Below are 22,632 nucleotides of genomic sequence, written 5' to 3' on the forward strand. Positions count from 1 at the left end.
CCTCCCCCCTCCCTCCCTCCGTCCCCTATTAGGGCTGTGGCCAGCATGATAGCACAGCGGTAGAGCGGTTGCCTTTCACGATGCTGATCCACGATGAACCTCAGTTCAATCCCCGGTTTCCCATATGGTCCCCCAAGCCAGAAGCGATTTCTGAGTGTATAGCCATGAGTAACCCCTGAGCATCACTGAGTGTGGCCCAAAAACAAAAACAAACAAAAAAAAAATATTCTATTCAAAACTATTAGGACTGGAACAATATAATCCAATAAGTAGGGTGTTTGTTTTGCACCTAGCCAACCCAAGTTTGATTCTCAGCATCCCATGTGCCCCCTCAAAAACACTACAGCAATTATGGGAAATATCCATATATAACCCCTTCCTAAGGTAACTGTTCATTGTTTTTTTTTCCCCCTCTTTATATCTCTCCCCCTCCTTCTCTCCCTCCTTCTTTCCCTTTCTCCAATAGAAGGTCACATTCCTGGAAAACCTGAGCAGGGCGTTAAGATTTTCTTTCCTTGACCTGCAAAGAGCAATTACTCACTTCAGCCTGAGTCCACAGCGCCCCCAAGAACTGATGGTGAGAACCACTTCCCAGTCTAGAGCACATGACAGACCTAGAGCACATGGTTGAACACGGTAACTTCTGGTGTGGCCTGACAGCTGCCTCCTAAGGCTGGTGGGACACTAGCTTCCATAACCAGGTAGGTGCTGTAGCTGGCTTTGACAGTCCTATCCAACCTCAGGGAACTTCCTCAGAAAATGAAGTAGGTCCAACAGAGGGTGAAAACATTCTTCTGAAAACTACTTTCCTTGCTTCCTACATCAAAAATAACTCTTTGGGCCTGGAGAGATAGCACAGTGGCGTTTGCCTTGCAAGCAGCCGATCCAGGACCAAAGGTGGTTGGTTCGAATCCCGGTGTCCCATATGGTCCCCCGTGCCTGCCTGGAGCTATTTCTGAGCAGACAGCCAGGAGTAACCCCTGAGCACTGCCGGGTGTGACCCAAAAACCAAAAAAAAAATAAAAATAAAAATAACTCTTTACACACACACACACACACACACACACACACACACACACACACACACACACCAGAGTGATACAGTTCAGTGGGTGAAAACATTCTTCTGAAAACTACTTCCCTTGCTTCCTACATCAAAAATAACTCTTTACACACACACACACACACACACACACACACACACACACACACACACACACACACACATCAGAGTGATATAGTTCAGTGGACAGTTCAGTTCAATTGCACAGAGCCAACCCAGGTTTAATTCCCAGCATCCCACATGCCCCCCTCCAAGGACTAAAGCAATTACGGAAAATATCCACATATATCTGGTTATTTGATTAATAACTTTTCCTGAATAATAGGCCTTATTAAAGCAGTAACTCCTCTATCGAAACACTTAGCACGGTGCCTGGCATCGATTGAATGGACTCTCTTCACTACTCAAAAGTTCCCTCCTTCCAAAAAAAAGCGCATTAGAGAAGGAGCTTTACCTATCCTGCTTATCACTGACCAGGGCCCCTCAATGAGCTCCAAGCCTGAAAACTTTCGTTTCCAGGATTTTCATTCTTGAAAAGAACAAGGAAAGGGTCGGAGAGATAGTGCGTAGGTAGTGCGTTTGCCTTGCATGCAGAAGGACGGTGGTTCGAATCCCGGCATCCCAGATGGTCCCCCTCTATGAGCCTGCCAGGAGCGACTTCTGAGCGTAGGCCAGGAGGAACCCCTGAGCGCTTTCGGGTGTGACCCAAAACCAAGAAAAAAAAAAAAAAAAACGAGAAAATTAGGTGACAGCTGTCAGGACACGTAAGGTGGAGGAGGTCTGGCTGGGAAGTCTCCGCTCCACTCACAGACGTCTCGAGTGGCTTCTCTGGAAGCGAGAAGGGAGCGATGCCGGCCTGCCGGCTGCCAGGCAGGGAGAGAAGCGACCCGAGGCCCCCGCCCTGCCCAGCTCCTCTGAGACACCCCGCAGCAGGCGCACGGACGCCCACGCACACCCGCCCGCACCCGGACTTCCGACGCGGGCCACTCACAGGCGCAGCGGTTTCTGAGCCATCGTGCCAAGTGCAAGAGCTCAGCGGAGGGACCAACGCACCACGGCGGGATCCGCAGCCCCGCGCCAGGGAGCAGGAGGCGCTGCAATAAGACGTCAGCGCGCTGCAGGCCAGGAGCGTCTGGCCGCCTACGGAGAGCGCCGAGGCACAAATTGTCCGAGGTTTTGGTTTTTCTACCTTTCATTCACCCTCTCCTACTCCACTCTCGGGGACGGCAGGAAGAAAGGATGATAAAGAAAAGAATACGAAAGGCAAAAATGGGAGGAGGGAGAAGGGAGGAGGGGAGAGGGGGGAGGAGAGAAGAGAGGAAAAAGGAAAGAAAAAGAAAAAGAAAAGAGGGGAGGGGGAGGGGAAAGGGAGAGGGAGGAGAAAAATAAAGAGAAAGAAAAGAGGAAGAAAGAAAAGATGGAGAAGGAAGGATGGAAGGAGAAAAAGAAAAGTAGAAGGAAAAAAGAGGAGCGAGAGGAAGAAGAAATGAGACAGAAGAGGAAGAAGAGGAGGAAGAGGAAGAAGTAAAGGAGGAGAAAGAATCTCAATATTGACCTAGCTATTGTTTTTGCTTTCAAATTTCAAGCTTTTAAGAGTTAGAGCTGCAGGGATTTAGTGATAGCACAGCAAGTAATGTGTTTGTCTCTAAAGTGCCAGATCCTGAAGTGAGCCCCCAAATTCCATGTGGTCCCTAACCATTGCTGGATGTGGCCCAATTTTTTTAATAATACAATTTTATGTATTATTAATCAACCCACTCATTAAAAGTTTTAGGCCAAAGGAAAGAGTATGGGAATAGTTACAAAGGAGCTTTCCCAACTACTTTTGAAAGCCAGGAAAAATTAATAGTAACAAATAATAGTTAAAACTGGGCTAGAGAGGTAGCACAATAGGGTGTTTGCTTACACACACACCCGCCAGCCAGGAATGATTTCAGCACAGAGCCAGGAGTAACCCCTGAGCGTCACTGGGGTTTTTGGCGTTCCAAAAACCAAAACAAGACAAAACAATTAAAACAAAATAGGTTTAAAGAAGAATCACAGGGGCCAGCAAGTGTTTGCCTGGCACGCAGAGGACCTCGGTTCAGTCGCCTACAAGCCGCCTAAGCACAACCAAGAAAAAAGATGGAGAAATCACTAAGTTCTGGTTTTCTTCACCACTCCTGCATTTTTTTTTTTTAGGGAAAAAAGCAAGTTCTCTGACTCATATATTGTCCCTGCTTTACCAGTATACAAAGCATGTTTCGTCCCTATTTAGGAAGTAATATGGCATAGCCTGGGATTGGAAAGAAGACAGAATAAGGAGAAACGTCTGACAGGGTGCAAGCACATGTTGGCATCACAGGACCAGGTCTGACGCTAACACTTAACATCATCCTGTCAAGGCCTCTCTAGCACCCTAGGCTTGCAGCCCTGGAGACCTGTAGCACCATCCAGGCACTCCTGACCCCCAAATGAAGAGACTGAGTTTGAATAATTTTAACAATTTAGAAAAATAAGATAAGAAAACTTTCAGCATGGAATTGTTTTAATCCTGTAACTTTCCTGAAAATCTGAGTCTATTCAAATATTCAAAGTTTATGAAGGAAAGAAATTGCCTATGAGAATTAAAGGTTGCTCAAGATAGCAAACAGAAAATAAAATTTAAAAAATCAAAAGGATGGGGCCGGCGCGGTGGCGCTAGAGGTAAGGTGTCTCTGCCTTGCCAGCACTAGCCTAGGATGATGCGCGCCGGCGTCCCATATGGTCCAGGATCAACTTCTGAGCGCATAGCCAGGAGTAAGCCCTGAGCATCACTGGGTGTGACCCAAAAACAAACAAACAAAAAAATATATATATCTCAAAAGGACTCTTAATGTTGACATATTCTTTTTGGGCAGTATGTCTAAGTTTTTAGTTTGGGGCCACACCTGGCAGTGCTCAGATATCACTCATGACAGGCTGAAAAACCATATGGGATGACAGGGATTGAATTTGGGTCAGCCACACGAAAGGCAAGCACCCTACCGGCTGTGCTATTGCTCGTCTTTTTTAAAATTTTTATAGGGGCGTCCTTGGAAGACCTAACACTCTTTCTTTCTCTCTCTTCTCTCTCTCTCTCTCCTCTCTGTCTCTCTCTCTCTCTCTCCCCCTCATATTAATGTTTGTAACAGGATGGTTTATGAAATGTTTCTATCCTGGTATGGAAAAAAGGAAATTGCATTAGGTTACATCATCCTCAGAAACACAAAAGCTAATCAAGTATTTCATAAAAGTTTGTTTCTAAGTAAAACAAAGTTTGTTTTTTCAAAGAGTCCATAAACAATCACTGAGAGGGGCCTAATGTGGAGAGTAATGTAGACAGTTTACATTTTAGAAAGATTATTCTGGCAGCAGTACAGAGGGCAAGCTGAAAGAACAGTTGAGAGAACTATAGTAATATTCCATCAAAAGAGCACAGGAAAACTCTATTGACCAAGCACAAAAGGTGGAAAATAACAAGAGAATTAAGATTTCTTTTCAAATCTGAGGAGATAATTCAAAAGACAGGAGCACACATGCTGCATGCTAGAGTCTCCATTTTGACTCCCCCACCACCTGGTTCCCAAGTACCCTAGCCCCGCCAAGTACCACTGGTGGTTCCAGAACCAGGTCAACAAAACATCTTTTGGAGGTGAAACTGAAGATCTCAGGATGCTTTCTGGTTACTATCAACCACAGATACGGTTGGTTTGGTCTTCCAAAGTAGACTGCTGAGTTAATAACCTCATCCAGGGCCGGAGAGATAGCATGGAGGTAAGGCATTCACCTTGCATGCAGGACGGTGGTTCGAATCGAAGCATCCCATATGCTCCCCCAAGCCTGCCAGGAGCAATTTCTGAGCGTAGAACCAGAAGTAACCTGAGTGCTGCCGGGTGTGACCCAAAAACCAAAAAAAATAAAATAACCTCATCCACTAGTGTCTGAGAGAAAAATGAAAGACAAAAAGCTCTTCTAACCCTGCTTAAGTAGGAAGACTTTCTTTTTGGTTTTGGGTCTGCACCCAAGAATTACTCCTGGTGGTGCTTCGTGGGACAAAGGATGCTGGGTATCAAACCCAGATCAATGTGGCAGCAATGAAGAGGTCAAGTTGAAAGCTTTACTGCTGCATGCAAGACAAAACCCCTATCCATTGTATTATCTTTCTGGCCCTAGGAACACTGCCTGTCAGCAGTACCAGGAGACTATTCCTGACTCTTGATTTGTGCTCAGGAGAGACCATATATAAGGCAAGTACGTTAGCACCACACTATCTCTCTGGCCCTTAAAAGGAAGGTATTTTATGAACAGTTCTGGCTTCCCATATAACAAATACAATACACATTTGAGTTGCCTTTCTCACAATTCCAAGAGATGTTGTCAAGACATTGTTCCTCTGAATCACACAAAGAAGGGACATATCACATATACCACTCTGTTCGAACACTCCATTCTGCTCAATCTAAAAGATTCTGCCTATAATTATTTAACATTTTTCTTTCATTTACCATGTTTGGAAAAAAACAACAACAAATCAATGACACTCAAAAAGTAACAAAAAAATAAAAACAAGTTTGTTTTGCTTCCTTTTTTAATATACAATCTTCTTAGCTGTTAATACATTAGCATCATGAATAGGAAAAAACAACTTTTTAACACAGTAACTCAAAAACCAGCCTTTTAAGAAAATAAAGTAGTAATCAACCACTACCAGAGAAAATAGGTCCCCTCACTTGATTCCACTGGCAAGCCCAAGTTTATGCTGAACTTTGAGACTCCCTGTCCTCCTGAATAGATGAAACACTCAAGTACAAAGTGAAGGGTTAAGTGTGACGAACGAACACTGTCTCAGAAGCAGCTCATGAGCAGCCAGTCCTCCACTTCACTGCTGTGTTGGGATGTCTCTGGGGCTGACCAGCATGGGTCCTTGTGACGAATTCTGACAATTCATCAACCACAGGATTTATGTCTTACAAAACATTCTTCCACAGTAAAAAAAAATACTTTGTCCCATAGGAATATTTTCATCGCTTCTCCAGCTTCTTGTACTTGGCTTCTGCCAGGGGAAGAAGGAAAATAAAACATAAGTGATCTTTACAAAGATATTTTCTGTTAGCATTTGTAAACCAATCTAAAAACTGCCTGCACTATTTTTTTTTTAAATGCATTAGGTTTTGGGTCAGAGGAATAGCAGATCAGCCAGCTAGTACATGCAGCTGACTTGGTATTAATCCCTGATACTATATATGTCCCCTGAGCTCATCAAAAATGATTCCTGAACACAGAAACAGAGTCTTAAGCACCACCAGATATGGCCCCAAAAGCAAAACAAAACAAAACAAAACACACACACACACACACACACACACAAAATAACTAAGAACAAAGTACCAGTTTCTATTTTTTTTAAAAGCAACGAAATTAATAAGTACCAATTCTCGCAGTACTTGATGGGTGCATGTGGAGTCAAGAATCAAACTTAGAATCTTATTTCAAAATAAAATATGAATTGGGCATGTACTCTACCACTGAAATATATTCCCAGTTTTAAAAGCACTCATTATTATTTTTTTCTTTTTTGATTTTTGGGTCATACCTGGCAGTGCTCAGGGGTTACTCCTGGCTCTATGCTCAGAAATCACCCCTGGCAGGCACGGGGGACCATATGGGATGCTGGGATTCGAACCACCGTCCCTCTGCATGAAAGGCAAACGCCTTACCTCCATGCTATCTCTCCGGCCCCTCATCTTCATTATTGAAGATGCACTGGCCTATGAAGTAATAGTACAAAAGGTACTTACTTGCACACAGACCTATTTTGATTCCTGGCACCCTATGTGGTCAGCTGAACCCTTCCAGGACTGAGAGTCTAGAACCATAGCACAGTGGTATGGCATTTGCCTTGCACACTGCCAACCTGGGATGAACCTGGATTCAATCCCCCCCACCCCCCCAACCCCGGCATCTCATATGGTCCCCTGGAGCAATTTCTGAGCACAGAGCCAGGAGCACACCCTGAGTACCTCCAGGTGTGGCCCAAAAAGAAAACAAAAAAAAAGAGGAATGACCCCTAAAGTCAGAGCAAGAAATAAACCCTGAATGCTGCCTGTTGTGGCCCAAAAACTAAAAACATGATAAAAAAAAAAAAAAAGTAAAGATGTATGAGTCTGCTGAACCACAATTAAGAATCTAACCTTATTAATCAAACAGATTTAGTTAGGACCATAGCTCTTCAACACTGGCTAAAGATTTTTATCCTTTAGCAAGTCACATAACCACATCAGTTTTCTTCTCTACAGGTTGAGGATGAAAATTATGTTTTAGCCACAGACTACTGGGATGAAACAATACATGTGGAGGCCAGAGATAGTACAGTGGGTAGGGCAATTACCTTGCACACAGCCAACCTGGGTTTGACCCTCAGTATCCATTTTATCCCAAGCCCTGCCATGAGTGGTCCTGAGAGCAGAGCCAGAAGTAAGCCCTGAGCACTGTAAGATGTGGTCCCAAAACAATAAAAACAAAAATACATGTAAAGCACTAAGAGAAGTGCCTACCACAACACTGAATATTCAGGAAACGCTAATTTTATTATTACAAATAAAAGGTTACCTATTAGATTTAGGAAAGATTAAAATAGGTAACTTGCAGTCATACCACAAATATTAACCTATTGTTTTATTTATTTATTTATTTATTTATTTATTTTGTTTTTCGGCCACACCCGATGATGCTCAGGGGTTACTCCTGACTATGCGATCAGAAATCGTTCCTGGCTTGGAGGACCATCTGGGATGCCGGGGGATCGAACCACGGTCTGTCCTAGGCTAGCTCCACTTATGCTACCACTCCGGGCCCTAACCTAATGTTTTAGCTACAGTCACAGTGATCATTGGATCCTCTTATCAAAATCAAACAAATAAAAGCACTTACCCAGTTTTTTGGAATATGCATCCAACTTGTAGGCTGCCTGCTCAAGAGCTGCTACCTGCTCCTCGATGACATTGATTTGATCCAGATAAGGCTGCAGTCCAGCATCTTTAAAAACAAAGGCAGTGATTGTAACCCTATCACCACTGTAATTAAAAAAAAATGGAGGGAAAATTCTGCATGGTTTTACAGATTCAATCAGGGTTGAAGAAAAATAGAAAAGTAAGAACAGTGCCTCTTCAGCTCTGCTCAAAAGCTCAAAACCAAGTAAGAATCTCTCATCTACCAATTTTCCTCTTTTAAATTTCTTGCTCCTCAAGCAATCTTTTAAATTACTGATTCAGTTTCTTGGATACTTTCCACCAAGAGTGCCTTACAAAAAGGGAATATAAAAATAAATTAATGTAAGCCTTCTTGTAATCAGGCCAAGGATTTTTTTTTCCATTTTCCCCATATTTTTCTGGGCCTATGCAAACAACGGCAATTGCCACCGTCACACCTTTATTATTCTTTTTTTAACCCTTATTCTTTAAGAAAAAAAAACAATTTACTGAACTTAAAAACAAATAACTAGTAGAATGCATGTCTCGAATACAGGCAGGGGATGGGAGGGTAACATTGGGAGAAGGGAATGTTACACTGGTGAAGGGGGGTGTTCTGTTTGTGACTGTAACCCAACTATAATCATGTTACTTAAATAAAAATATATATAAAAATATGAAAAAATAAATTAATTAATGAAAAAAGACCTATATATACAATTCTAAATAAGCACTTTTCATATGTAAATGTTCATTTTGTTTAAAGAGTAGTCCATTCTATGGGGCCGGAGAGATAGCACAGCAGTAAGGCATTTGCCTTGCATGCTGCCGACCTGAGTGAGATGGACCCGGGTTCAATTCCCAGATCTTATATGGTCCCCCGAGCCTGCCAGGAGTGATTTCTGAGCACAAAGCCAGGAGTAACCCCTGCCAAGTATGACCCCAAAACAAAAACGAACAAATAAAAAAGAGTAGTCCATTCTAGGTTTTCACTGTTAAATCACTTGCTAGAAAATGACAGCCTTACATTGCCTCCTTTCTAGAAATAAACTAACCAAAAAAAAGAGATGCAGGAGCAGAATTAATCATATCACAAATGCAAGCTAATACTAAAAATGGAAGAAACTTTATAGTGAACTTTATAGTTCACTTTCAGAAAATGAGCTCCTGTGTGCTGGAACATAGCAGGTCTAAAACTCAACTGGGAATAAATTTGAAAATCATGATGTCTTAATAAAAAGATTAAAATTAAAAAGAAAAAGAAAATGAGAGTTAAAGACAAGTATCTCTCCCATCCCTTCTCTACAGCCCCAAGTACAAAAGAATATCAAATATAAACATGTTGGAGTCAGAATGATAGCACAGCGGTTGGGCACTTGCCTTGTACTGGCTAGCCCGGGATGGACCTGGGTTCAATCCTGGCCATCCCATATGGTCCCCTGAGCCTGCCAGGAACAATTTCTTAGCGCAGAGCCAGGAGTAACTCTTGAGCGCCACCAGATGTAACCCCAAAACCAAATGAAACAAATAAACAAACAAACGTGTTTGTCACATTACTTACATTTCTGGTTTAGATCCTTTAAATTTCTACTAATGTTTATTGCAATATCCTTCATTTCAAGATACTTCAGGCTGGTTAGTTTATTCATATTTTCCAGGAGCTTATAGTCTTCACTGGTAGCTTTAAAATAAATAGAAGATGTGATGTTTTTAAGATGATCTGTCTTAGATCACTGGATGTAAAATTACATGAGGCCATTAAAATAGTACAGTGGGTAGGAAGCTCACCTTGCATGCAACTAGCCTGGCTTGATCCCTGGCACCCCACACATTCACCCAAACCCTGCCAGAAGTAAGATTACCTGATCTCAGACACAGGAATAAGCCCTGAGCAGTCATGTGTAGCCCCAAAACAAAACCAAAAAAACATAACGAGGTATTTCAAATGTTAAACTAAGTCATCATTTTTAGTAATTTTTTTTAGAGGGGCACATACTTGGGGCTGGAGAGATAGCATGGAGGTAGGGCATTTTCCTTTCATGCAGAAGGATGGTGGTTCGAATCCCAGCATCCCACATGGTACCCCAAGCCTGCCAGGAGCGATTTCTGAGCGTAGAGCCAGGAGCAACCTGAGAGCTGCCAGGTGTGACCCAAAACCCCTCCCCCAAAAAAAGAAGGACACATGGTGAAGTGCTCCTGGGCCCCCTCCCACCATTATTCAGAGGATAAAGTGCTGGAGACTAAATCTAGGGCTCCTCCAGGCAAAGCAAATACTCCCGCCCATTAAGCTTTGAACCATCTCTAGGCTCAACAACTCATTTCTTACTGTCTGATTCTATATTACATTATGTATACTAACTTTTCCAAATCATCTGCCTGCTTTGTCTGCTTCTCACATCAATTCCTTTCCCCATTCCTACAGAACTCAACTGGTCTCTATGGCAATTTTCCTGAAAGGAAGCCCACTTAAAATTTCCTCAAGTTTTCTGCCTCAGATCTAAACGCTAAACCTTAATATCGTCCTAAGAGACAGAAGTGTTCCTATTCTTGCCAAACAAGTCCCCTTCTGTAATCTTGATCTCAATTCTCCCCTCTCAGGAACTCACTTCAATCATCTTTTTGTTTGGTTTGGTTTGGTTTTTAGGCCATACCCGGAGATGTTCAGGGGTTATTCCTGGCTCTGCACCCAGAAATTAACACTGGCGGTTTTCCGGGAATCATATGGGATGCCAAGGATCAAACCAGGTTGGCTTCATACAGAGCAAGCACCACATCAGCTCGCTGTACTATCTGTTAAAATACTGCTCTGGCACCAAGAATCATCTCCTTGATGTTGCTTTTCCAAACTCTCTATCCTGGCACCTTCCATCTAGAAATATATTCAGGTTTCTTCAGCCCAAATCATTCCCCCACTGAACTATAACTATGATTTGTTTAGTACAATAAAGGTGCTTTATTGCTAACTCCTCAAAAATACACTATTAAGAAAAGACATCTGCATTCCTGTTCAATATAGCACTAATCATAATAACCAAATTCTGGAAACAACTTAAGTATCCAATAACAGATGACCAGCTTAAGAACTGTGGTACAAGAAACCAGATTCTCTTAACTACAGAAACCTGAAAGCAACAACCATGATTGTGAAGAGCTTTTACTGGAACCACAGAGAAAGACTTTGGGGTTAGACAATTTAGTATGCCTGAAGCCTGTAGTTGGTCTTATGCCAGGATACTTCATGGGTAAGGTCCCCTGTTTTTAGGCCAAAGGTTTTTCCTTTCTATTTTTCCCTTATTTTGCCTTGTCTATGCAAACAAATAACTGACACACAAACACTTTTAATTGTATTTTTAATCTCTTATCTTTAAAAAAAAAAAGGCTTACTAAACCTTCTGCTATTGTATTAATGATTTTATTGGAGATACAATAATTTTCACAAATATACTCGCTACTGAACTTTTTCTTCTTTCTTCTCTTCTATTTTATTTTTTATTTTTTCTATTTTCCAATAACTTTGCTTTCCCTTATCTTGAAACAAATGTACTATTATCAGATATGTCGATTATGTGATGTATTTTCTTTAAATAAAAAAATTAAAAAAAAAAGAACTGTGGGGACTGGAAAGATAGCATGCAGGCAAAGCGTTTGCCTTGCATACAGAAGGTCAGTGGTTCAAATCCCAACATCCCATAAGGTCCCCTGAGCCTGCCAGGAGCGACTTCTGAGCATTGAGCGTGGCCAGGTGTAACCCAAAAACAAAAAACAAAAACAAAAAAAAAGAACTGTGATACATATAATGTAATACTGCTCCTCAGCTATAAAAAAAAACAAACAAACATGAAATCATGCAATTCTCAGGTATGTGAATAAATCTGGAGAGTATCATGCTGAGTGAAATTAGTCAAAGCAAGATCTCTTTCATAGTAAGATAGAAAGAAACAGAAACTACCAAACTTCCAAAAGCAATGAGATTGAGAATTGTGTCTTCAGTATAATGTAGCCCACAGGGGAGGAAAAGGAAGAAAACCAGAGAGTGATACAACAACAATGGAAAGAAGTAGTCATTCTGGAGAAGCTGGAATGTGTTATGCTTGAAACCCTATATCAGTAATAGTATTGTAAACCACAGTGACCAAAATTTAAAATAAAAAAAAAAATGTTTTTTGGATTTTGGGTCACAGCCAGCAGCGCTCAGAGGTTACTCCTGGCTCTGTGCTCAGAAATCCCTTCTGGCAGGATCAGGGGACCATATGAAATGCTGGGATTTGAACCACCATCGGTCCTGGGTAGGTGGCTTGCAAGACAAACACCCTACCACTGTGCTATCTCTCCGGCCCCTAAAATAAAAATTTTTGTGTCCATCATAGACCAGGAGTGGAGGGAAGGGGGGTGTGTGGAAGGAAAATTGGGAACAATGGTGGAAGACTACTGATATTGGTGAAGGGATTGGTGTTGGAACTGTGTGCCTGAAAACCAATCATTAATAACTCTAAATCATGTTATATTAATTTAAAAAAATAAAAGTAGAGGCTTATACTAGTGGATTCCTCTACTTCACCATTAGCTCGTGCATTTGGTAGCCTCTGTCCCACCACCAAGAGAAATGGCTACCTCCATCTGACACTGTTCTCCAAACCACCAAGGCAGGGCAGTCTCTCGGTATCTTTCTAAACCTCGTCAGAGTATCTACCACCGCTAAGTTCCCATCTTCACGACCTCCAACACACAACTCTATTCCACTGGTCCTTGAATCTCTTCCTAACTGTTCTTTTCAGGCTTCCACCCCAGATCCTTCTCATCCAGCCTCCTTCACTGTGAGTTCTCAACTTCTCCACAGTGGCATAATATATGTTTAAATGGGCAGCTTAAGCCTGGGTACTCTAGGATTATATCGACTTTCAGACTCAAAAACAGCATCTGAGTAAGTATGAATGACAGTCCCCAAAAAATGACAATCTGCTTGAGAGGTCTCAAACTCATGGCCCCCGGCCGCAAACGGCCCTCCATACAACATTTTGTGGCCCTGCCCTAGAGGAATCTTTTTTTGTTTTGTTTTATTTTGTTTTAGTTGTTTGGGTCACACCGACCAATGTTCAAGGCTTACTACTGACTTTGCACTCAAGGATCACCCCAACTTTGCCTCCTGCAGCCCCAGGTAAATTGAGTTTGAGACCCCTTAGGTACTCAGGAAAAACAAATGACATTCCCTGCTTCCCGAGACTCGTGTGTGAACTCTTATCCATCTCTAAGTTCTTTCTTGGCAGACTTGTCCTCAACTGCCTCCAACTTTGCGGTGGCACCCAGTTCTGTTCCTCCTGTGGCCTATACTCAGACCCTACCAGTCCTGAGTGCCCGGATATCTGTCACCTGAATGTCCCAGTAATACCAAAAGTTAACCAAGCCCATACCAGATCTATTTTTCATATCAAACATGGCTTCCTTTCCCAACTTATCAATAGTCTCACACAGGTTAGGCCACACCATCCCAGAAAACCCTCTATATCCATTGTTCTGGCACCCAGACTTTTCTTTTCATCCCTTTCACCTTCAACTGTCACAAGTCATCATTACTTTTCAGCTGAATTAATGCTCCCCTCTGCCTCTGCTACTTTCCTTCCACACTCATACTCTTACTATGAAACCTATCACCCAGATAGTCCTTGTCAAAGACCTTGAACCCAGTGAGACAAGTGTTTGAAGCCCATCAAGTATTTGCATATTAACTGCAAATGATTCACTTCCACAGATAAATAGGTTTAGTCACAAAAAAGTATTTGTTCATGGAACATATGGTCTTTAGTCTTTTACCTGCTTGACCAAAGGTGAAAAGATTAAAAGCACAATAGCATAAAAACCATGATAAGCAATAACACCAAAGGTCAGAGAGAAAATTCAGGGTAAAAGAGTGAAGGTATCTGCTGTGCAAGCAATTGGCTCCTTAGTATAGCCTCAAAAAAATGGGGGACTATTACTGTTGAGTTAAGATTTCCCCCTCCCCTCCACACCTGAGTTGGATTTTAAAAGAGGGGCCCAAGGGACCAGAGAGACAGTACAGAGGGTAGGGTGCTTGCCTTGCATGATCAGAGTTTGATCTTTGGCATCCGCTATGGTCCTCCAAGCCCACTAGGAGTGATTGATCCCTTAGTGCAAAATCAAGTGTCAGACCAGAGCACCACAGGGTGTGACCCAAAACCACTCTCTGCCCTCCCCCTCCCCCCCTCTCTCTCAGGAAAAAATAGATTTTGTTTGATTGCTTTATTTGTCTTGGTCAGAAACAATGAAGGAACACATATTGTTATTGATCAATCAAACTCACAAGTCCTCCAATTGCTTGAGGCCTTTTCTTACTAATTCTGGTTTCCCATTTTGGCTCACAGCAATTTCCTGAGGAACTGAAACCCAACACTAAACTCAGAAAAAAGACCAGACTTCACTTTTCTTACCCTCCTCTCCACAGTCAGAATCAAACCGCATCGTACCCCAAAGATTGGATCTACCAAATCCTCAGACCAAACGAGCAGCTTCCTAAACCTGTAGGTCTCACCTCACTTTTCAACTTCATTTCTCCCCACCTCCCCCAGTGCTTTCTGGAACTCGAGTAGCAGAGCACTCATCGTGCACAGGGTTCGATAAGGGCACCACACCCCCAGCCCACCCCCCAACTCCTCCTAACATCACCAGATCGGGTCCGGGCAGTCGCACTCGCAGCAATGACAATACACCTGCTTGATTCTAGCTCATTCACTCTTCTTCCCCCTTTCCCCTTCCCATCCCTGTTCAGAATGTCCTCCCTCAAGGAAACACTTGTTGAAAGATTCTCTTCTGCTTTTTCTACGTGCCAACTGAGTTAGTTGTCTTAAATACTCTTAGTGTCAAGCCACAGACAGTAATGCACTTGCCTTCTACCAGGCCGATCAATTCAATCCCTGGCACACAGATAAGATGGCCCTGAGCCCCGCCAGCAGTGATCCCTGAGTGCAGAGCCAGGGCTAAGCACTGGGCACAGCCAATGTGGGAGGTGGTAGTGGTGGTGGAAACTTCTACTAAATCTTGGGCAACGGTTGTAGAACTTCTCAGTGTGGGCGTGGTGCTGGTGGTAGGAAGGAGTGGGTGCAGGGTGCTGGACTTCTAACAAGGCACCCTTGGGCGCAGTGGGGGGGGGGCAGGAGGGAGCGTGATGGGTGATGGGTGACGGTTTGACGGCCTCGCCTTACCCGTGAGTTCCCCGGTCAGGTACGTGGCCATTTTGGAGAACATGTCCCGGCAGAGCTCCGTGATGTCGGCCTCGGCGGGCTCCGTGGCTTCCTCGGCCGTCTCCACCGCGGCATCGTCTGGGTGCGGGGAGACAGGCTCAGAGTCCCGACCCAGCCCGGCACCTTCCGTCCCACAGCCCCGCGCCCGTCCTCCACCGACCGATCGTCCGGGTCGACTCCATTTTCCCTTTCCGGTGATCCGGCCCCATCGACCCCGCGTCCAGCTGTGATTGCCCCGCCCCGGGAAACCCGTCCCCAGCGACTCCAGCTACCTCGAACTGGCTCGTCCCGCAGAGTAGCCGGGACGCCCTCGGCAGCCGCCGCCATGTTTGACCTCGCCACTTCCGGTGTCGGGATGCTACTGCGCATGCGCGCCGGTCCGGCTCCTTTTCCGCCCGGGTTCTCCGCCCCCTTGGTTCCGGCTTCCGGGTTCTGCGCGAGGGAGCTCTTGTCTCAGTTGCTCCCCAGCCCGCCCTTCTCCACTGGAGCCTTTCGCCCTGCAAACCACCTCCGCCTCGAGCTCTAAAGGCTGCGGCCTGGGACACACACGGTGTTAGCTTGCTTTGAACGTCCAACTGAAATGCGCCCTAGGAGAAGCAACTAGTAGATCCATTGGAAAAGCAACTAGTGGATCCATTGGAAAAGTAACTCATGGATCCATTGGAAAAGCAACTAGTGGATTCATTGGAAAAGCAACTAGTGGATCCATTGGAAAAGTAATTAATGGATCCATTGGAAAAGCAACTAGTGGACTCATTGGAAAAGTAACTAATAGATCCATTGGAAAAGCAACTAGTGATCCATTGGAGAAGCAACTAGTGGATCCACTGGAAAAGCAACTAGTGGATCCATTTCCCTCTTTTGACGTGGAGGGTTCCCTCGTTTAATCAGACCGATCACTGGGCACCCTCAGAGACTCCAAAGTCGCCAAAAGACTGAGAAGAGAACCCATGACTGGTTTTAGTTTTGATTTTGGGAACCACACCCAGAGGTGCTCAGGGACTTGCTATTTGGGCCTAGTGGCATGGTTTCGCTCCAGGTTGTCCTCAAGAGACCAAGTGGTGGTGCTGGGGGTGCCGGTTTATGTGTGCAGAGCTTGAACACCACAGAGCTGAAGAGGTTGTGCAGCTGATAGGATGTTTCTCTGCGAAGCTAGCCTGAGTTTGATTCCCAGAAATACATAGGGTCCCTGGTGCCCCCAATAGGAATGATCCCTGAGTGCAGAGCCAGGAGTAAGCCTTGAACACTGTGGGATGTGTCCCTCATAAAATAAAGCTTGTACCCCAACCCTTCAGTGTGCTCTAGCCTGGACCCATAATTTTGGATAAGTGGTCTTATCCAAAATTTGGGAAACCTTCGGGAGTTGGCCCTTGAGCAGAAATCTCCGCTCTAACTCACTCTTCCAGTGTTCTGAGGGAAGGACAGCAAGAGAGTGAAGGAGTGAAAATGAACTTGAGCTCTGGGAAAGGGTTTTGAAGTAGGGGGAGTTCTGGTTGTACTACTGGAGGGAGTGGATACAGTAGGAGAGACAGGAAAGCAAGAGAGACTAGGAGATTCTGCTGTGTGTGTGTGTGGGGGGTGTCTGTGGTAGGTGAGATGCAGAAGAAGGAGAACAAAACCCTACTTTTGCCTTGTACATAACCATTCTCTGGGTTCCATCTCTAGTATCCCATAAAATCCCCCAAGTACTGGCAGAAGTAATTCCTGAATGCAGAGCCAGGAGTAACCACTTTTTTTTTTTTTATCAGGGGAAGGAGTGCACACCTGGTGGTACTCATTCTACAGTTCTCTGCCAGTTCTCTCTTCCTCAGTCCAGACACAAGAATGACACTTAGGTCTTGTCTCCCTTCTTGCCCCTATGCTCAAAGCAGATGTAAAACCCTGGGTTTAAAAAGGATTTTTTTATTTGATAATCACCAAGTAAATAAAACCACACTGTCCTATGGAAAAATCAGAGCCCCGTACATTTTAATCCACATGTCTAAATTGCCTTGCCCATGAACTCCTGGGTTACAGCTAGGATTCTGTGGCATGATTGGAAGTAGTCTATCCTGGATTTGTTTTGAGGATTAGGGAAGGGACAATTCAACTTCCCTGCAATTTACAATCACCCACATAAGAAAATTCTCCATTCAAATCTCTCCTATCTTCTTCTAGAAAACTCTTTGAAGAAAGAGAGTAAACTCCTAGGTGCCAGCAGATCTCTAGAAGCAAGAAGGACAGGTCAGCAGCAAGCAGGAAGACATCTATATCTGAAATATATTTTCTTGCCTTCTTTTTTTTTTTTTTTTTTTTTTGGGTTTTTGGTTTTTGGGTCACACCCGGCAGTGCTCAGGGGTTACTCCTGACTCCAAGCTCAGAAATTTCTCCTGGCAGGCTCGGGGGACCATATGGGATGCCGGGATTTGAACCACCATCCTTCTGCATGAAAGGAAAACGCCTTACCTCCATGCTATCTCTCCAGCCTCTTCTTGCCTATTTTTTCTTTTTTACATCACAACTATTCCAGGTTCTTGGGAAAAGTCACTTCTCTTCCCTTGTTCAGTTGGTTACTGTTTCTTTCTAAATCATCACCACTGAAAGACCCAGCAGGAAATGCTATTTTCCAGAGTGACACAGAGCTGAGTGACTGCACACAGAGGCACTGAATCACAAGCCCAAGCATGATTACCAGGGTCAAAGAGATAGTATATCAGGTATGGCTCTAGCCTTGCACATGGCCGGTGCAAGTTTGACCCCCATATAGGCCCGCAAGCCAGCCAGATGTGATTCCTGAGTGCTATCTAGTAGTAATCCCAGAGCACTGCAGGGTCTGACCCCAAACCAAAATCAAACAAATAAAAACCAAGCATAGTACCCAGCTTCACCAGACACACTTAGCTCAAAAGCCAGTGCAGGAAGGTGGGGACACCACCTACAAGCGGAAGTCAAGTGCTGAGGGGGCTTTTGGGGAAGTTGTGATCGAGGAGACAAGCGTTTGCCCCTCTAGGACCCCTCCACCACCATCCTGCTCCCTCAGTGCTGCCCAGGAGGCTGCAGATCCAGCTGGAGGTGCTTGGAAGTGCTCCAAAATATCTCCTTGGTCTCTCTGTTGGAAGAAAAGGAGGAAGGCCACTTGAAAGAGTCTATGTTGGGCCATTCTTTCATTGCATCTGCTTTTCCCTGTCCCAGACATTCTCAGGCCAGCATCACCAGCCTCTCTCCACCCTACACTTCCTCCATTATATCAATTATTGTAACAATCTTGGAAAATCCACCACCCTGCGCATCTCCTATTCAGTGAAGAAGAGGGAGAGTTTAACTTTGGGGAACCAAGAAGACCCTATGTAGGGCCACTCACTGTGGCTGGAGACAGAGCCAGCTGCCCCTTTCTGTCCACTATCTGCAGCCTTGAGCATACAGCATTAACCTGGGACACAACTTTTTCCAGAATGGCCTCCAACTGCAGAACTCTCCTGATGAGCCTGCATGAGATTTGGGAGAGATGGAGTGACAGAATCATGTCTGAGAGAGAGAGAGAGAGAGAGAGAGAGAGAGAGAGAGAGAGAGAGAGAGAGAGAGAGAGAGAGAGAGAGAGAGAGAGAGCATATCTGAGTAGCTAGGGGGTAGATAGGACAACAGTGTATGGTTCTGGGGGATTTGGAAGTAAGGCCCAGATTTGTAGGGAGAATTAAGGGATGGGGACAGAGGTGGTACCCAGGCTGGTCTGGGACAGGGGGTTAGAAGGTCGTAGAAAGAAACCCAGGGAAGAGAAAGACAGTTGGGTCTTTGTACTTACGAGTAGAATTCTTCTTCAGAAATGCAGCCACTCACTCTGGAAACCTCTGGGCCCAACTCACCTGCTTGGCTACTCACAATGGAGCGGCCCAGGTTCTCAGTTTCAGCTTTGAGGGCCACCTGCTCAGGCAAGAGAGGTTAGAGTCAGAAAGATGACTGACCCCTCCTCCCCCACCAGCAGCTCTGGTTCTATCATCTGCTTTTCTGATTTCTCGAACCAAGGTCTCTCTCCAACTTAGGCCAATAGGGTCAGAGTGGTGGGGCTGGCCTCTGGGAAGGAACTTTCTCCCATTAGAAACAAACTAAGGTCAGGCACATAGTTCAAATGACTGGAGCATATGTTTTGTATGTGGGGGACCTAGGTTGGATTTATTGCCTGGTCTTCTAAGCACAGCTCGGATGACTTGAAGCACTGGGTCAATAGTAGCCCCCATCACAGCATGTATGACTAAAAAAGGAGGGAAGGGAAGGGAAGGGAAGGGATGGGAAGAGAAGGGAAGGGAAGGAAGAAATGAGAAAGGAGGAAAGGAAGGAATGAGTTTCTTGAAGACTTGATGAATAAGTTTCACTAGAAACTTTCTCAGTTTGGGAGAGAAGAGACAGTGTCAGAATTCTGGGCACAGTGTCTCTTCACAGCCTTGACCATACTGGACACTACTGGATATACTGAGTAGGGATGGAGCTGGCATAGGAGGGGCTGCGAAGGATAAGAGCTCGAAAGTACCAGGAACATACTCAGAGAAGATTGTTAGAAAGTAGTGGGTTATCCTCCCCCTCATTGTCCCAGCTGGGTTTGCATTCTCAACTTTGGCTTTCCTTTGGAATCACTTGATGGGGTTGGTTTTAAAATGCTCTGATGTGTAAGGGGCTATACAGATATAATGGGAGGAGGCTCTTGCTATGCTGAAACCTGCTGGGAGTGATCCCTGAACACTATGCCAGGAGTAAGTTCTGAATAAAGCCAAATGTGACCCATAGTTTGAAGCGGGGGCGGGGGGGGGGGGGAAAGACTGGGGTTCCCCAGGAGTATTTGCTGAGCTCAGAGCCAGGAATAACCCCTGAGGGCCATCAGGTGTGGCCCCCAAACAAACAAAAAGCAAAGCCTAGTGAATGGATTTGAATTCAACCCTAAAGTTCTGTCTGTGTGGCTGTGTAAAAAGATTAAAAACATAATTTATTAATAGGGGCTACCCATCTGGCCCTTTGGTGCTTGGGAAACACCAGGGTCACTTTAGCAGTGCTCAGTGGGCTATTCAGTGCCAGAGATTGAGCTCATGGCATCACACCTGCTAGGCATGTGCTTTGCCACTTGGGTGATCTCCCCAGCTGCTCCAAAGCTCCCAGCGTGTTGGCATATGAGGAGTTTGGAGCCTCTGTTCTCCTAACAGTGTCAGGGCTGAGATCTTCCAGCACCTCTGCACCCCTAACAGTGTCAGGGCTGAGATCTTCCAGCACCTCTGCACCCCTAACAGTGTCAGGGCTGAGATCTTCCAGCACCTCTGCACCAAGCAGCCAGGCTCACCTGCCACCTTTCCAGGTCCTTTCGAATCTGTTCCTGCTCCTTCTCATCCAAAATACAATTCCCATCCTGCTCCAACCTGCTGAAGGCACCTGTGAGCTCCATGATTTCTTGCTCTGCTTGTCCCACTCTGAGGAGAACAGAATGACAAACTGACTTCTTTTTTCTTGGGGGCTGTGTGTCACACCCAGCAGCGCTCAGGGGTTACTCCTGACTCTATGCTCAGAAATCGCTCCTGGCAGTCTCAGGACCATATCAGATGCCGGGATTCGAACCACCAACCTTCAGCAAGCAAGGCAAACACCTTACCTCCATGCTATCTCTCCGTCCTCTGACTTCTTTTTGGTTTGTTTTTGTTTTTTGTTTTTTTTGGGGGGGGGGCCACACCTGATGGTGTTCAGGGGTTACTCCTGGCACATCGCTCAGAAATCCCTCCTGGCTGGGGGGTGGGACCAGGGCCATATGGCATTCAGGAATCGAACCGTGTCCATCCTGGGTCAGCTGCTTGCAAAGCAAATGCCCTACTACTGTGCTAGCACTCTGGCCCCACAAATTGACTTCTTGATTGTTTTGTTGTCACTGTTTGGGCTATACCCAAAGGTGGTCAGGGCTTTCTCCTGGCTCTGTGCTAAGGGATCACTCCTAGTGGGGTCTTTCTGAGGAGCCAGGGAGGAAATCTGGGCAAGATGGAATCTGACCAGGACCTGAGCAAGGCGCATACACTTTACCCACTGTTATGTCTGTCTGTCTGTCTGTCTGTCTGTCTGTCTCTCTCTCTGCTCCTCTGTCACTCACTCTGCCTCTCTGTCACTCTCTCTCTTTGCCTCTTGGTCTCTCTCTCTCTGTCTCTGTCTCTGTCTCTCTCTTTATCTCTTCCTCCCCCCTCACAAAAACTGACTCTGACCTAACCATGACTGTGTGTAAACCATGCTGGGCTTCCCACTCTTACTCCATACTGTAACAACTGGCGCCTGGAACTTGGATGTAAACCCTGGACCCAAGAAAACAGCGATGATGGTGAGATTTCTGCTTTTCAGTTTCATTTTGGCTCTTTTCAGATGGACTGAGCCCAAAACCCTGGGCCACATGCCACGATTTTCAAAGATGGCCGACACCCCATCTGGGGGCTCAAAGGCCATTGAAACAAAGGTGATGGAAGCTTGCATCACATCCATCCTAGGCCCAGGACTTAAACTTTGTTACAATAAACAAAAACCTCAGCCTCCTCAAAGACTAATTAAAAGCCTAGATTGGAAATGGAGGAGAAAAAAAGACTGTATTGAAAGTGGACTGATTTTATGAGAACAACCTTCGGTGTGAATTTGGATTTCGACTTTGAAAATTTTGGACTGGACTTTTAGTTTAAATCACTTAGAACTCTGAATATCCAAAAGCCCCTTGTAAAAAGCTGTGGCCGAAAAGCCACAGGAGCTGTGGCAGTGGGACCTGCTTGCAAAGTGCTGCCCGAAGGGGAGAAAAGGCAGCTGCAATCAGCCAAGAACTCTGGCCCTGTGGCCGAAAAGCAGTGAAAAGCGCCTAATCCGGCCCAAAGTGACGAGACTGGGATCTGCCCTCCGAATCAGAAAGGTGAAACAGTGCCAGCAGACCAGCTGCAGGGTCTGGGACTATGGAAGTAAACCACGTGGTGAGAACAGCGTGGGACAAATTAATCATCTGGACATTTGGTTTTAGGTGAAGGAATTTTACAATTGGTGTTGGTAAGGGGAAAAATTAGGTAGTAGTGTAAAAAAATTAAAAAAAGGGGGAGTAATAACAGCTTAGCCCAACTAAAATATCTGATTTCTATTTGCCTGCATCTAACTTTGTCTTAAGTCATTTTCTTTATAATTTATTGTGCTTTATTGTTTTCCATAGTTAATGTTTCCATTGGTATAATGTTCTACTGTGTGTTTTTATGTATTGAGCCTGTTTTTAAAATGTATGTTATGCATTTATGCTGTAGTACTTGTGTTTAGGGAAGGTTAATAGAAACAGAAAGTTCCCCCCAAATAGGTTAAAAGTATAGGAACATGAAATTTCCAGGATAGTGCT

At 44.8% G+C, this 22,632-nt stretch overlaps 3 protein-coding genes across 3 annotated transcripts in view; all 3 read right to left on the minus strand.

Moving 5' to 3' along the window:
- Positions 1 to 2,086, minus strand: part of CWF19L1 (CWF19 like cell cycle control factor 1) — a 33,095-nt gene extending 31,009 nt beyond the window's left edge. Inside the window, exon 1 of the mRNA XM_049764292.1 lies at positions 2,055 to 2,086. Coding sequence (XP_049620249.1) covers positions 2,055 to 2,077 — 23 coding nt within the window. The 5' untranslated portion in view covers positions 2,078 to 2,086. The remainder of the gene's footprint in view (positions 1 to 2,054) is intronic.
- Positions 2,087 to 5,633: 3,547 nt separating this feature from the next.
- Positions 5,634 to 15,623, minus strand: BLOC1S2 (biogenesis of lysosomal organelles complex 1 subunit 2). Its single transcript, XM_049764370.1, has 5 exons — positions 15,557 to 15,623; positions 15,246 to 15,362; positions 9,593 to 9,712; positions 7,994 to 8,098; positions 5,634 to 6,116 (listed from the first exon to the last, which is right to left on the minus strand). The coding sequence occupies exons 1-5, from the start codon at positions 15,609 to 15,611 to the stop codon at positions 6,085 to 6,087; spliced, it is 429 nt and encodes a 142-aa protein (XP_049620327.1). The 5' UTR covers positions 15,612 to 15,623; the 3' UTR covers positions 5,634 to 6,084.
- A 19-nt stretch (positions 15,624 to 15,642) lies between these two features.
- PKD2L1 (polycystin 2 like 1, transient receptor potential cation channel) overlaps positions 15,643 to 22,632 on the minus strand; it is a 52,068-nt gene continuing 45,078 nt past the window's right edge. Inside the window, 5 exon segments of the mRNA XM_049790411.1 lie at positions 15,643 to 15,820; positions 18,203 to 18,372; positions 18,625 to 18,748; positions 19,063 to 19,181; positions 20,584 to 20,710. Of these exon segments, the coding sequence (XP_049646368.1) occupies positions 15,643 to 15,820; positions 18,203 to 18,372; positions 18,625 to 18,748; positions 19,063 to 19,181; positions 20,584 to 20,710 (718 nt within the window).

Source organism: Suncus etruscus, chromosome 17 (assembly GCF_024139225.1).
Source record: "Suncus etruscus isolate mSunEtr1 chromosome 17, mSunEtr1.pri.cur, whole genome shotgun sequence".
Classification (NCBI taxonomy): domain Eukaryota; kingdom Metazoa; phylum Chordata; class Mammalia; order Eulipotyphla; family Soricidae; genus Suncus; species Suncus etruscus.

Coding starts and splice junctions, on each gene's coding strand:
- BLOC1S2 (XM_049764370.1), bottom strand. CDS start 15,611: ATGGCGGCGGCTGCCGAGGGCGTCCCGGCTACTCTGCGGGACGAGCCA. Junction 15,363..15,556: donor GCGGGACGAGCCAGTTCGAG/GTAGCTGGAGTC, acceptor CCCCGCACCCAG/ACGATGCCGCGGTGGAGACG. Junction 6,117..7,993: donor TGCATATTCCAAAAAACTGG/GTAAGTGCTTTT, acceptor TTCCCCTGGCAG/AAGCCAAGTACAAGAAGCTG.